Source organism: Trachemys scripta, chromosome 10, assembly GCF_013100865.1.
Source record: "Trachemys scripta elegans isolate TJP31775 chromosome 10, CAS_Tse_1.0, whole genome shotgun sequence".
NCBI classification, from domain to species: Eukaryota; Metazoa; Chordata; order Testudines; family Emydidae; genus Trachemys; species Trachemys scripta.
Genome location: NC_048307.1, coordinates 50,478,947 through 50,494,327, shown reverse-complemented (window position 1 = coordinate 50,494,327; position 15,381 = coordinate 50,478,947). Strand labels below are relative to the sequence as shown.

Genomic DNA, 15,381 nt, shown 5'->3' with positions numbered 1-15,381 from the left:
AAAATGAATCTAAATCCCCTGCTAGGAATCTAGATACTTTTATTGTGACAGACAAGCTAATACCTTCCTCAAATTCTAGGAAGCCTTTAGAAATATTGGAACCTGAATGTCACTAGGACTGACTTCCACACATTTTATTTAATACTCTTATTTATTTACATTATACAAAAATAAAAAGGGGCATCTAATCAATACTTTACAAGTTCTAAGAACAAATATAAAATTCCCTCTCTGAACCTTATAGTATTAAGTAGAAAATATTTAACCTGAGTTACTTCCTGTGCTTCTGCCTTATTAAGATGAGGAATTATGCATCGTGAAGGTTGAGGGCCCAAATAAATCTTGAGAATTTAGAACAAGGATTGTACTTTCTAGAGTTGCAATAAGGCCATGGCACCAGCACCTATGCTTTGATCTCCATTTCCAGAAGATATTGGACCTCATCCAATAGCAGTGTATAATGAATAAGATTTCTGAAGAGAAATGGAAAGTTTTGGCATGATCTGAAATTGAAGGGCACAGTCCCATTTGATAAACTCTGAACAAAACTACATCCTGTTATGCCTGTAAATATTTACACAATTAGGAGCTGAAATTAAAATTGGTTCTATGTCCTTCAGCAAAACTGTGGTTTCACAGTATCTAGAGTAGAATCCAATGGATGCATAATAGATAAAAGAGATATCTCTGGCAATCCTAGAATGATTGGGTCCAAACTGTAATTGAGTGGAAACTCCTTGAAGAAACAGTGGAAGGACTGGCCTTGGATATCAGCAAGAGAGCTACTTATACAAAGACTGACTCAATATCAGTGTCATAGCTGTAAATCTGGTAACTGAATATTATAGCCAAGAGCACCAGCAAACAATGATGGTCCTTACCAAGGACCTAGTCATCAAGCCTGAAATGTCATGAAAGGCTCACAAAAGGTATCTTCCAAACTAGTAATCTTCTTAAATTTCAAGAACATCTTACTACTTAGGGCTTGTCTACATTTACCAGTAGCTCAGCGCTGCTGCAATCGATGCCAAGTGAAGACACGCAAAATCGATGGGAGAGCGCTCTCCGGTTGACTCCAGTAATCCATCACTCCGAGAAGAGTAAGGGAAGTCAACGGGAAAGCGTCTCCAATCGACGCAACATGGTGTAGACATCACAGTAAATTTACCTAAGCTATGGCAACTCCAGTTACATTATTCACGTAACTCGAGTAGTGTAACTTAGGTCGACTTACTGTGATAGTATAGACAAGGCCTTACTCTCAGGGATATTTTCCAGAAATGGGGATATTGTCGTTCAAAGGGTATAACAAACCATAACTGCTTGTAATTAGTAGTTATTAAAATAAGGACCAGAAAAGAGAATGCCCTCTTCCAAAATTCATTTTCTTTGATACTGTCAAAATAACTAAAGAAGCTGGGTGGGATTCTGGCTTGTAACGTTTGTCATATTTCCTGTTCTCTGATGCATTAGAGACTGGGTGGTAGGGGGCCATTCAGATTGTAACATAATGACAGTTTCTTAGACCCTGCACAGGCATGCAGCGTTTATCAGTTGAGCAACAGTAAGCTCCAGTGCTAAAAGCCTGCATAAAAATGCAGATTAATTATTGCTGTATCACTCTGGCATTTGGATTTGGTTAGCTGCCACTAAGATATGAGGTGTTTTCTCTGGAATATAGAGAAGGGTCTGGCACACAGGAAATCCTGCAAGGAAATCCAAGGGACAGCAAAGCTTGGGGAGAAAACTTAGCCAGAGATTTCTGTTATGTAATTATACTTGTATATAAGTTGCCAATACAGCCAAACCCCAGAAAAATAGTAAATTTGGACTATATATATAGTGTGTACGTGTCATTCAAAATAGGCTATGAACCTGACCTGCTTACAGAGATCTTTAGGCTCTACAGAAATGATAGTATTACTATTTATCATCATCATCATCCGTTTAATTAAAGGCTATACTAATAATACCAACATTTATCATGACATGGCGGGCACAGATCAAATTTGTGACTTTATAGCAAAAAAATCCACTCCTAAAATTTAATTAAGTTTTCATCCAACTGTTCATTCGTATATTCAGAATCCCCAGTTGTACAGTGTCAGATATTTGTCCCTCTTTTTTTCATCCTAGTTAATCCTATGTAATGGCTAATTACATATAGCTCAGCGCCGTGCACCTTGTATAGGTATACCCTAGCTCACCAAAGGACAAGCTGTAACATCACCCAACATAATGGAGCATTCTTCATTTATCTAAAACCCTAAATGTTTTGGATGCCCTTTAAATAATGCAAGTAAACATTGCTGAACTGTGTATTTATCTGACTAATGGATATTTGCAAGACTGTAGAATTTTGTGACATGCCTTCCAATTAAATGAAAGACATATCATGAGCAAACTTCTCAATTGTGACCCACTACAGCCAAAGTTCTAAGTTTTATTGTTGTTCTTTTAATTTGCCATGCCTTTCATTAAATGATAGGCATGGTAAAGTCTTCAGTCATATTATACATGAGTAATTTCCACTTCTGTTTCTCACACCATATCTTAAAACAATTAAACAAAAAGAAGAATGTCTAACATATCAATACTTTGCATTAACTTATACTGAGATTACTCAATTATTTTATTAAAATTTCCTTCAAATTTATAAAAATATTTATAGGCACCCTTCCTATACTTTGCACATCAACCATAAATTAAAACCCCACAAAATACAAGAGGACTGCCTAGGAATCTTATGCATTCTATCTGCCACCAATGAAAAATTACAATAGGTAAGTAATGAACTTGTGTTCCCTCAAAGTATCAAATGCACACATACGGGACTAAATTCTGCCCTAAATTACACTTGTGCAACCCTTCTAAGCTCAGAAGGGTTGCACAAGTGTAAACGAGAACAGAATTTGTCCCATTATTTAAATACTTGATTTTGTATTTTAATCTTTGAGTTAGCTGGCAGATGTATAAAATCACATGTACAGTAGGCAGGGAGTTCCCATTTAACTGTATCGTGAAGAGGCCCATGTATAAACATTGTTTACTCCTCCAAGTACATGGACTATATTGTGCTCATAAAGTTTGCCCCACATAGACCAATTTCATACATGGATATATGAGCAGCTGGTGGGTAGTGAAGCTTCAAGCACAGGTCTAATAGGTATTAAAGTTTTCCTGATTTATCTGTCTGAAGATTCTGGTACTCAGCGCAGCTACACTTGTGAGGTGAGGCTGATGCAAATCTGTCAGGTACATACAGGGGTATGTAATTTCTGGTATTTCATGTAGCACTCCACAATCAGATTCAAGTCCTGGGCTTATGCAAGGGGAATTATTAGTTAATCAGTTTTAGATAAAAACTAGTATAAATACACACCCTAAAACCCCCACAAGTCACACTGTGCGCTCATACATTTAATTTCTTCTCTACAATAATCCCCGACTCACTCTCATACAGCCTCATCCCCAACACACTTGTGTTTAAATGTGTGTTTTTAAAAATCAGTTTAAGTATAATAAAATTTTAAAGTTCCCAATGTGGGATTACTTTTTATATTCATAACTCCAAGTTATAGATATTCCCCTACCAGAATCCCAGTTCTAACTCTCCTTCAAATTTTTGGTAAAGTTGAGGTTCAGATCCAAACATCACATCTCAAGACCATTCTTATTAGAAATTGGTATATTAATAACCAATTTGGCCAGTGGTTATTTGATAAAATGATAGGTCCATATCACTTTTGAGATACTGAAAAATATGTTGTAAAACTTTAATTTTAAAATGTGGTCACTGGGTGCTTCAAGTAACTAGTTTTTATAAACTAAGCACAATCCAAACACAAAATAATTGTCTAGAAACCTCTATAATAGCGAGGCTTGTGGGAGGGAAGTGCTAAAAACTGGCTTTTAGTCTTAATTCCCTGAATGTTGTCAGTTTAAAACAGGCTCTTAACCTTATTTCGATGTTTATTTTTTGCATTTAATTTTCTATTAATTTGTTCTACTTGACTGGCACTTACTCCAATGAATGGGTATTATTTACTCTACTGGTGTAATCTTTCTCAGATAGGACAATCTGCTGAATCAATGTAATCTCTAGTCTGCCTCATGTAATCTTGCAGCTGCTCACTCTCTTTGTGATTATGTAATTGTCCTGGTGTATGTAAAAGCAAGCAAAACTTTAGTAAGTGTGGGGGGAGAGGGGGAAGAAACCTTTATCATAAAAGCAAAATTAGGGGAGTCTTGGCACTACACTAGCAGGGCCCAAACAATACTCAATTGAGGACTACATTAGCAACATGCCAGGAGCCCCAGGGCTACATTTAATTTGCATAGACAGTGTAGATTGTTGCAATCTTCATCTTTAGTATGAAGGTACAATTCCTATATATTACAAGTCCTAACATGCAATGATTCTAGCATCCATTTTTATTCTAGAAATGCAGCCTGAAAATTATGGGGTCCAGCATGCAAACATTTGTCTTCATAATCAACCAGCTCAGTCTGCAGAGATGATGGCTCCCAAGATCCAAAACACTATACTGACTTGAATGACATAGCCTGCTGAAAAGACAAATACCAACATGCAATGCTCCATCTTGGTACAAGTGCATAGAAAAGATGACCCCCCAGAAGAAGATGATTAATCCAAGCATTACAGACCCAGGGGACAAGAGGTTTTAGTGGCAACATGCCATCCTGACCATGATGGATTTTGGATTAAACTGGAATACAATGAGCTCTTTATCCCTGGCAATTGGACACAGATTTCCTGTAATTCCAGAATTTGCCAAATGGTCCTGATTTTTCCCTTGAGTACAATCTTACATCCCTATTCTTGAAATACGGGACTTGAGAAAGACCATGACGTAGTGAGGACTTTGGTATTTAGCTGTGGTGCTGCTCGGGGCAAATTCAGGATGGTGATGTCTCACATCTTCCCCTTCATATTAAAGATGTGATAGCAAATAGCACCAGGAAGCCACAGAGGTGCCTCCATCCTAATGTGGGGAGGCCCAAATAAGGCAACTTTGCACCTTACTGTGCACTATCAGCCAACCTCCTTGGGAGCAACAAATCCCAGGCTCAGTTGCCAGGTTAGTACACACCTGTCCTTCCTGCCCCCACTCCAGAGCAACACCTCAGCACAGGGCCCCGTTTTAGGGATAGGATGCTCCTCATGAGTGACTCCCCTCCCCCACTCTAGGTTGGGGTTCCCATCTCAATAGCTCCTCCCCTCCACCAATGTAGGGCACGAGGGGGGTCTCTCAATAGCTCTTCCCTCTCCTCCCCCATGTAGGAGGAGGAGGTCTTAATAGCTCATCCCCTCCCCCAATCTAGGGCGGGGGGGGGTCTCTCCTCAACCGTTCCTTCTCTCCCCCAATCTAGGGCGGGGAGGGGGGTTCCTCTCCGCAGTAGCTCCTCCCCTCCCCCCTAAGGCGAAGAGAGCGTCTCTCAGGAGCCACTCCTAACCCTCACGAGAAGGTGGAGTCGTACTTCAGAAGCCCGCTCTCCTCAGGGGCCCCTCCCTTGCCCCATCCTTGGGTGGTGAGGCCTTTCCTCAAGGGTCCCCCTCCTGAGACAGGGGCTCCTTCCTTCCTCCCTCCCTTCCCCCCTACCGTAGTACTACGAGCCTTACGCAGTCCGTCGTCTCCATTGGGCCTCCATGCCCCACGTGACGCTGAGCGTGCGCCCCAAGCCGAACTGAGCTGCCACAGCCGGTTGTTTCCTAGGCGACCCATAAGAAAGGGAGCGCGCCAGAGAGCGAGCTAGGACTAGGACAGGGCACGTGCACGAGCCACAGCGAGCTAGAGTGCGCGCGCGTTGGAACCCCGATCGCTGGAGAGCGCGCGCCAGCCTGATCCCGGGAGCTGCTGCTGCAGAGCGGAGCGGGATGTCAGGATTCCGGGCATCAGGTATGTGTCTCCCGGCACCGCCTCCCCGTCCCCCAGCACTCCCGCAGGGCAGCGTTTGCACACGTGCCCAGTCCCACCCGCAGTGGGAGGCGCTGGGGACCCCTCTCCGTAATATACCACATAGCACTGCAAACCACCTCCGGCCTCTACCAGAGCAGGGCATCACCCACATAGCGGGCTGCGTGGGTCAGTATGGCAGAGAGCAAGGCATCCCGCATTTAACGGGGCTGTGCGGGTCTGTCTGGCAGGGAGCAGGGCATAACGGGGCTGTATGGCAGGGAGCAGGGCATCCCCCATATAATGGGGCTGTGCGGGTCCCTTTGGACAGAGCAGGGCATTCCCCATGTAACAGGACTGTGTGGGTTTGTATGGCAGGGAGCAAGGCATCCCCCATTTAAAGGGACTGTGTGGGTCCCTGTGGAGAGAGCAGGGCATCCCCCATGTAACAGGACTGTGCGGGTCCCTGTGACAGGTAGCCCCTCACATAAAGGGGCTGTGCGGGTCTGTATGGCAGGGAGTAGGGCATCCCCCATATAACAGGTCCCTGTGGAGAAAGCAGGGCATCCCCCATATAACGGGGCTGTGCAGGTTTGTATGGAAGGGAACAGGGCATCCCCCATATAATGGGACTGTGAGGGTCTGTATGGCAGGGAGTAGGGCATCCCCCATATAATAGGGCTGTGTGGGTTTGTATCGAAGGGAGCAGAGTATCCCCCATATAACTGGTCTGTATAGCAGGTTTGTATGGCTGGGAGTTGGACATCCCCGATATAACAGAGCTGTGCGGGTCTGCATGGAAGGAAGCAAGGCATCCCTCATATAACAGGTCTATATAACCTGGAGTAGGGCATTCCCCATATAACAGGGCTTATTGGGCTGTATGGTTGGGAGCAGGGCATCCCCCATGTAACAGGGCTGTGCGGGTCCCTGTGACAGGGAGCAGGTCATTCCCCAGTATAACAGGGCTGATTGGGGCTGTATAGCTGAAGCAGGGCATCCCCCATAGACCAGGGCTGTGAAGTCCCTATGGCAGGGAGCAGGGCATTTCGCATGTAATGGTCTGTGGGATCCTCATGGCAGGGTATGATCTTATGATCCTATATGATCTTCTATGGCAGGGAATTCCGCCCCTCTTCACCCCCCGTAAAGCAGGCTTTAGAGCAGAATGATTCTCTTTCCCAATTCCCTTCATTTTACAGGGTGTAAAGTTGCTATGTGCTAGAGCAGGGCAGGTCATCCTTCAAACATCCATCCATCCCGATGGAACAGGCTGTGGGCACCCAATGGCATGGTTCATGGCAAAGTACTGCCTTCCCTACATATTGGGATTTCTGTGGAGTTCCTATAGCAAGGTGCATTGTGATCTGTCTGTCTTTCCTGTCCCGAGGATAAATGTATAAAACTGGTATGCTGAAGAGTTCCTAAAGCAGGTTACGTGTCAGTCCGTCCTCTCCTTTCAGTGTAATAAACGTGCACTGGGGTTCTGGAGGTAAGACATGGCAGCATAGCACCCACTATGCAAATAACAGATGGACTGTGGATTCCTATACTAGTATATATGGCAGTTCACTGCCCTCAATACAACAGGCATACTCTTGATTCTCTATAGAGGGTGTATATAAGTATATTGTGTGGGCATTACCCTTTTTGTAATTGTCCCGGGTGCAGATCATGTCTTAGATGTCTTTCTCTGCTTGTTATTTCTATTAAGTGCATCATTAGTTTATTAATAAATATAAATAGAGGAGGGAAAATGGACTCCGAAATATTTGTACTTAATGAAAAAGAAGCTACTGAACACTAAATAACTTGTACTGAAGATGTGGTCATGAGTTTGGAAGTTATTCTGAATCTGGTCACTTCTTGTGTTTAAGAAAAAAGCTAAACAAAAAAGATATAACCTCTGGCTGGTGTGGAGTTGTATGAAGTATGTGGAGGGTTGCCTAGGGTTTGATCCAGTTCTTAGATGCTGATGAGTTTTCCAATTCTGTGATTTGTCAGTAGCTGTAAAACCAGAAATATTGTTTTCCATCTTTGCTTAGTTGTACCTTGCTAGTCCTGGTCTACATTACTGGGTCTTTCACAAGGATACAAGTAATTAGCAACACTTTAGCAGGTGTATGATTAAGAATTACAAACCTGATCCTAGAAAGAGGCCTTGGGAATCATCTTATACCATATTCTCAGATATAAGTATAAAGAATCCCAGGAGCCTGGGGGCATTAATGCCATTTCTCCTCCTCCCTGCCCCATCCATCTTTTGTGTGATTTCCTCAGGATAATGCCTCTTGAATCATGCCTTCATTCTAAATGCTGTAAATCCATAAAATTATATTGTGACTTTTGTCAAGAAGGTTCTGACCTACATTAGCATGGTATCACATCACAGCACGAAGACCAGTAATAGTTTTTGAAGGCCAAATCCATAAGGACTTTTTTTTTTTATCAGGAAAATGTTTAGTTTTCCCTCTGTAATCTGCTGCATTGTAGCACAGAATTAACAGTCTTTTTTTTTTTTCATTACACACATGTATAGGGATGAAATCAGTAAACGTTGGAGATCCATGTGCAAACATAAAATGTCATAGCATGTCACATTAACTTAATTTTGTGAGGTTCCTAAGTTAACATGAATCACTATTTCAGTTTGTTGTCCTATTACCCGTATATAAAGGGGCTGGTAAATGTGGTTTGATGTAAATTTCTGTATTCTGTACATGCATATTTGACAACAGACAATCACTTGGCTGAACACCAGACTGAGTGCACACCCCTTGAGCCACATTTGCTTGTAGGTACAAAAGGTTTAATATGTAATAGGTATAACACAAGTGTGTATAATATATAAAATAAATGTAACCACACACACACATAAACATGTCTTCTATATTGAATCCAGTGTGTGTAATATATTGTGAGGTGCATTGCCATATATTGCCGGCTATGTTTGCTGAAAAGTTAGCACAGCAGGACTGAGCTAAGCATTCTGTGGTAGTTTTAATCTGAAGATTCTCGTGCTTGTATGCATTTAAGTGAAAACCAATGTTGTTTTATTATTTTGTTTGTTGTGACCATTAATTGATATTTACAAATATGGCAAGATTTTGTTTCTGATTTTTGCTTAATATATTGTAAAAATTGTATTATCTGTAAAGGGTTGAACTGAGATTATACTGGTACTGTATGGTTCTTCTAGTTCTTGTGCAGATACTGTAAGTTCCTGTAGATCAGGTATGTCAGAATACTTGTAAAAAGTTCATTAATGTAGTATGAGCATGTTAGAGATATTCCACACAAATTAGACAACAGCTGTACGGTATTGACATATAGAGTCTTCTGTTGAGAGATGAGATGTTGGCATTAAATAATTGTTACCTTGAGCTTGTGAACTGTTGCGAGACAGTGTACTTTGTGCAGAAAAGGAAAGGAATGCTTCTCTCTCTCTTACGAAAGGTTCAGAATGGGAAACTAGTGCATGCTGCTTTGGACACACTGTGTCCTGGGCAGCATTACAGTGGGCTGATGGTCAGAAAAGTGACTACAGGTCCAATTCAGTGAGTAAAGTGCCTGCATGCCTGAGGCAGTGCATATGCTCACTGACTCCGGCATGTTTCTGAACAAATTGTAGTACCTTCATGTTCATTTTTCTCACTGAGTTGCAGAATTAACTATGCAGACCCTGTACACAGTGTGGTATGTTTCTCTGACAAAGGATGAGATTGTCTGGGTCAGACAAGAAAGTATACGGCTAGCCTGATGGGCAACTACTCCAAATTCTACAGAAAAGGAATGTGAGCAGTTATTTCAGTCTTAGAACTAAAATATAACAGGGCTGTATGCAGACATAACTCCTGCCAATTCATGGGGCAGTGGAGGGGGTGTTAGTAAGGACATGACAAAGGTCTGCTAAGCAGGGATCTACCCAGATCTAGCATGCATGGGCCCATGCTTGCAGTGTGTGTGTGCAATGAATAATCTAGAGCTCAGTTGAAATGTCTGTGACTGGGTGAGGTAATATCTTTTATTGGACCAACTTTGGTTAGTGAGAGAGACAAGCTTTCAAGCTTACACAGAGCTCTTCTTCAGATCTGGGCAATGAACTCAGAGGGTCACAGTTAAATACAAGGTGGAACAGATTGTTTAGCATAAGTAGTTAACACATATTTCAAGGGACCATTCAAGGTGCAGTGGCCAATTAACACCTCTCCAGTCATAGGGGCAAAAAATAAAACTGGGGGACAAAAGGGGCGGCTAAGAGGGTTATAGATTGTTGTAATAAGCCATAAATCCAGCTGTGACACTCTGAGTACATTTTCCAGACCTGAAGAAGAGCACTGTATAAGCTTGAAAGCTTGTCTCTCTTTACTTCACCCACCTTGTCTCTCTAATATCCTGAGACCAATACAGCTACAACACTGTGATTTGTGACAGATATTCTGGATGCAATATAGGGTGTAGAGTTAACTGTTTCCATAGGCATCATGTCTGTCCCAATGTATGAGTGTGGGGTGATGATATAGCTGTTTTAGAGGGGCACAACTAGAAAGCTATGGGGATTTATGCAGTTCAGTACCCACCACCACCGTTCTCGTTGTGCCACATAGCTATTTCTGCTGCGATGGCGAATGGCAATTTTCATGCATCCCTGGTTGGCTGGGTGCTGGATACTTGTTTCCTCTCGGATTGTCTCTGTGCTAATGTATGGTGAAGGTAGCTCTGAGTCTCCCTTTGTATGGTCTGATTTTATTAAAGAGGGATGGAGGTAGCAAATTTCTGGGATGGTTAAGGGCTTTTGTGTTTTAGTATATCCAAAGCACAAGTGGGAGAAGTTAGACTGCTGTAGCAGCAGAAGTCCAACCTCTTTACCAGAAGGCAAAAGTCTGTGTTCCAGCATCTGCATGTGTTTAAATTTCCTGCCCTACCTGAATGCAGAACAAGCAGTTACTCTAATCGTGCTACATAGTGTGAACACTGTACAGGAGTACAGTGTACTCTTACCTCTTTAAAGGGGTAGTGAATGGAGCTCAATGTAAGGATGCCACCTTACTCGGCCCATCTGCACCCTGGAGGACTTGGTTACTTTACGGACAAAAAGTTTCATCTTTGTTAATGCTGCAGAGCTAGTATAGCCATGGGAAAGTGAGCTGGAGTCTCTTCCGCCTTATGTGTTATCATAAAAAGTGTCAACTAAGTTCTATTTGCAGAATCTTGCTTGGTAGTGGTTATATAAGAGGGATTTATTTATTTATTTTGAATCCTAGATTGAGTTCCTGCTCCCATGGAAACCAAAGGCAAAACTCCCATTAGCTTCAATGGGTGCAGGAGCAGGCCCCGAGTCTGCAGTGGAGCAATACAGAAAGTTTGTTCTTTTGACTTGTAAAATTGATATGACTTTCGCCAAGCCAGAATAAATACAAAACTTCACCAATACTTTTAGAGTTGCTTATCAGTTTAGCTCCACTTTAATGTATTTTGTGAAATTCCAGCTTTATACTTTTAAAAATAAAATAAAAATTCTTGTTTGTTGTTATTGTGGGACTAAACTTGCCCTGTGCCACCCTTTGGCTGCACAGGCCCTTGCCCTTGGGGGAGTCAATGAGCAAGGTGGTTACAGGGTGCAGCAGGACCTGAAGTTTCACAAGAGGTAATGGGCGGGTTCCTTCACAGTCTCTGTCCCTGAAGACCTAGTTACTCAAGCTATATGCTGTGCTTGGAGTTGGCTTGATGAGAATGATGTAATAGAGTTTAATACTTAATTTAGTTATAGGGTCCAAATCAGCCTTCAGTTACACCCATGTAATCCCAGCAAAATCATTGGTGGTGCATGAATTTAAGCAGAGGCAGAATCTGTTATGTATACTTGAGAAGCATATGGAGGTAATTCAATTTCTAAAGAATTATTAATGGAACATCTGCTTATTCCTTGGTTTATTCAAAACTGTAATGTTTCCACTGTAAAAATTTCTCCCTCTGTCCCACTTCCATTTTATCTTTTCCCTTATACTATGATCATTTAGATTGTGAGCTTTTCAGGGCCAGTACCACGTTTTTCCTTGCTTTAAAAAGTACCATGTACATCTATGGCACTGTATACAAATACACCTCTGCCTCGATATAATGCTGTCCTCGGGAGCCAAAAATTTTTACCATGTTATAGGTGAAACCGCGTTATATTGAACTTGCTTTGATCCACCAGAGTGCGCCCCCTCGGAGCACTGCTTTACCGCGTTGTATCCTAATTCACGTTATATCAGGTCGCATTATATTGAGGTAGCGGTGTATAATGACATAAAAAAACTATGTTAAAGGAACTTTAGGTTGTGAAGTCAAGCATTCAAAAGTTAGGAAATGCCAGATTAAGATTGGCTGTGCAAATTTAATTCACCCCCTTGTGTGTACATCCTTTACACTGAATGAGGTGGGGGTGGGTTTTGTGGAAAAAATGATAATCGTCATTAAATACTGTATCATAATGCAGATTTAAAGATGCACGGGCAACCTTTAATCTGGAATTTCCTAACTTTCAAGAACTTGACTTTTCAGTCAAAATAACAGTCTTGTAACATAGAAAATCTTCAGAAATTCCAAACAACAACTAACAGAAAAGAGAAAACATTCTACTATGTGCAACTCTAACAATTCTCCCAATGAAATATTATCAGCAGGATTTTAACCTTAAACCTGCAGCACTTACCTCTGTTACTTGAGCTACAGAACTAGTTACAGAAGGGGAAGGCGGTTGTCTCAGAGTTGAAGGATAGGCTGTGGGGGCCAAGTGCTGGGTCTGAAGGTGGGAAGGAGGATCCTCCCAACCCACCTCTCTCACTCTCTCCTCTCCTGGAATTGGGGGAGCTCCTGCCCTATGTGCTATACCCAAATAGGAGGTGGACCACTAGGGCCATATTTTTAATCCAGGGGAGTGGTTGGGGAGGAAGAGCCAGGCCTGGCTCTCTCCCCTTAACCCTCCTCCTCTCCCGCCCTAGAAGCTCCTAGGCTTTCCTGATGCAGTCAGGGCTGGCTCCAGGGTTTTGGCCGCCCCAAGCAGCCAAACAAACAAACAAAAAGCCACGATTGCGATCTGTGGTGGCAATTCGGCGGGAGGTCCTTCGCTCCGAGCAGGAGTGAGGGACCATCCGCCGAATTGCCGCCGAACAGCTGGACGTGCCACCCCTCTCTGAAGTGGCCGCCCCAAGCACCTGGTAAGCTGGTGCCTGGAGCTGGCCCAGGATGCAGTGTGTGCTGATGTTTTGACAGTGTCATGAACCTGGCTTTAGAATGTTCATATGCAGTCGTTGTTTTGGCAGGCTGCCAGATTTTTTTCTGAGCCAGGCAAGCATGGGTTATGAGATGACCATTTTAAACAATATATATCTTAGCTAAATCTGCATGAAATGTCACAGGATAAAGAAAGGGCACTTTTATAGCCAGAGGGCTATTTCCCTATTGAACTTCAAAGGCCTTTTGTAAACAATGGGGGTGTCAGAGCTTCTCAAAAAAAAAAAAGTTGCAAGAAACTTTTATAATGGAAAGTGTTAGGAAACTTAAATGCAGGGGTCACTACCAGCTTCTCCCTATAATTAAAGATGAGAATTCCCAAACATAAAGGGTAAAATCATGACCCTATTGAAGTCAGTGGGAGTTTTGCTATTGGCTTCAATGGGTATGTCTATGCTGCAAGTAAACACCTGCAGCTGGCCCGTGCCATCTGATTTGTGCTCTCAGGGCTCTTCCCTCATGGGGTCCCAGAGTCTGAATGTCTACACTGCAATTTTATAGCCCTGTAGCCTGAGCCCACCAACCACAGGTGTTTAACTGCAGCGTAGACATACCCATTGAAGCTGATGGCAAAACTCCCACTGACATCATTCGGGTCAGGATTTCACCCAATGTGTTCATTTGTCCAAGTCCACTGTATAATTTCTGTGGGAAATCCACCATCTGAACTATCAGCCCTTCTAGCTGAAGGTACACCTCTCTACTGATTTATATTTTCCATATGAAGCCTTAGGCCTTCTTACTGCAAAAACTGAATTCTAAAAAGTTTTTTAGTTAGCTCATGAGCTCTTAGCTGTAATAATTTACATTAGCAAACTGCCAAGGTATGATCACTGGGCATGTGATGTGCATCAGTCAGTAAACAACCCATGACTTTTCTCAGTATCTAATAGGCTAGTGGAATTTACAGGCCCCTTCTAATAAATTATCACATTCTTATCTGGAAAGATAAAATTAGGTTTGGAAAACAGCTTTTTTTTTTAAATAGAAATGGGAGACAGCTCAAGGTACTCATGTTCACTTACACAGTTGATCCATAAATAAAAGAACCTTTAAAATATGCACTTGTAACTATTATTCATCAGTTTTTTCTCTCTATCCTTTCTGCCCACTCCCATTCTAAGTAATTTGATTGTTCACTGATTATTTTTAAATAAGTAGGATTTTTGATCAGGGAAACTGATAGTAAACTACATAAATAGAAATGTTTAACTTGTGTTAGTTATAACAAAAAATCTCAGAAAGGCAAATACTCCTTGGAGTCATTATAATATGTGACCATATCGTATCTTCCAATTGGGACAACAAAGCTTAGGAAGCTCCAAGGTTCATTTAAGAGTATCTGACACAAGTTCCCCTTGGCAAGAAGAGACTCAGAGGAGACTGCGGAATAGATGTGACCTCTAGACCTCTAAGGGCTCAATGATCCATGGGAAAAGGAAGTACCAAAGCCTCAGGAGGGCTCATAGCTGTCCCTCTGTAGGGCTGTCTTCCTCCATACACTTCCCCCCCACCTCAAGAGCCATAATGCTATTGGTTCTTTAACCCATGCTTTTGTGATATCCACCCTTTCTCAAAAGGGTCTTTCAGGAAGTTAATCATGCTAGGTGTAACATTAATTTAATTTTGCAAGACATCCACCTGCCAAGCAAGGATTATGCTGAAGAGAGAAGTGGCTCTCTAGTGCCACCTTGGCATTGCCCTCCCTACCCTGAGCTCTGTGTCCCAAGTTACAGTGAGCAAGGGCAGAAGAGTTTATATAGGCTCCTGATATGGGGGGCAACATGCTGCAGAGACACCATCCAATGGTGAGCTGGAGCCGATTCGCACCAGTTCGCAAGAACTGGTTGCTAAATTTAGAAGCCGGTGTAGAATCGGTTCCTAAAGGGGCGGGCAGGTGGGCAAACTCCGGTCCGCGGGCTACATCCGGCCCGCAGGACCGTCCTGTCTGGCCCGCCTGAGCTCCCAGCTGGGGAGTCTCCCCCGGCCCCTCCCCCGCTTCTCCCCCTCTTGCAAAGCCGCCAGAACCCTGGGGAAGTGGCGGGGCTCCGGCAGCTATTTAAAGGACCGGGGCGGCAGAGGCAGCTGGAGCCCCAGCCCTTTAAATAGCCCCTGGAGCCCCCTGCTACTCCAGGGCTCCGAAGGCTATTTAAAGGGCCCGGGGCTCCACCCCTTCTACCACACC

The 15,381-nt window shown here is 42.8% G+C and overlaps 2 protein-coding genes across 10 annotated transcripts in view; one reads left to right on the top strand and one right to left on the bottom strand.

Annotated features, from left to right (window-relative positions):
* Positions 1 to 5,781, bottom strand: part of NRG4 (neuregulin 4) — a 56,295-nt gene extending 50,514 nt beyond the window's left edge. For 2 of the 5 annotated variants that reach the window (XM_034784185.1, XM_034784189.1), the window contains exon 1: positions 5,645 to 5,781. The gene's annotated coding sequence lies outside the window, so the exon portion shown is untranslated. Of the gene's footprint in view, positions 1 to 5,624 lie in introns of all 5 variants that reach the window. The other 3 variants (XM_034784186.1, XM_034784187.1, XM_034784188.1) reach the window with 3 other exon arrangements.
* Positions 5,782 to 5,791: 10 nt separating this feature from the next.
* TMEM266 (transmembrane protein 266) overlaps positions 5,792 to 15,381 on the top strand; it is a 112,645-nt gene continuing 103,055 nt past the window's right edge. For 2 of the 5 annotated variants that reach the window (XM_034784181.1, XM_034784179.1), the window contains exon 1: positions 5,792 to 5,921. Coding sequence is in view for 1 of the 5 variants with exons in the window: in XM_034784183.1 (XP_034640074.1) it covers positions 5,900 to 5,921 (22 nt within the window). In the remaining 4 variants the exon portion in view is untranslated. The remainder of the gene's footprint in view (positions 5,922 to 15,381) is intronic. The other 3 variants (XM_034784180.1, XM_034784183.1, XM_034784184.1) reach the window with 3 other exon arrangements.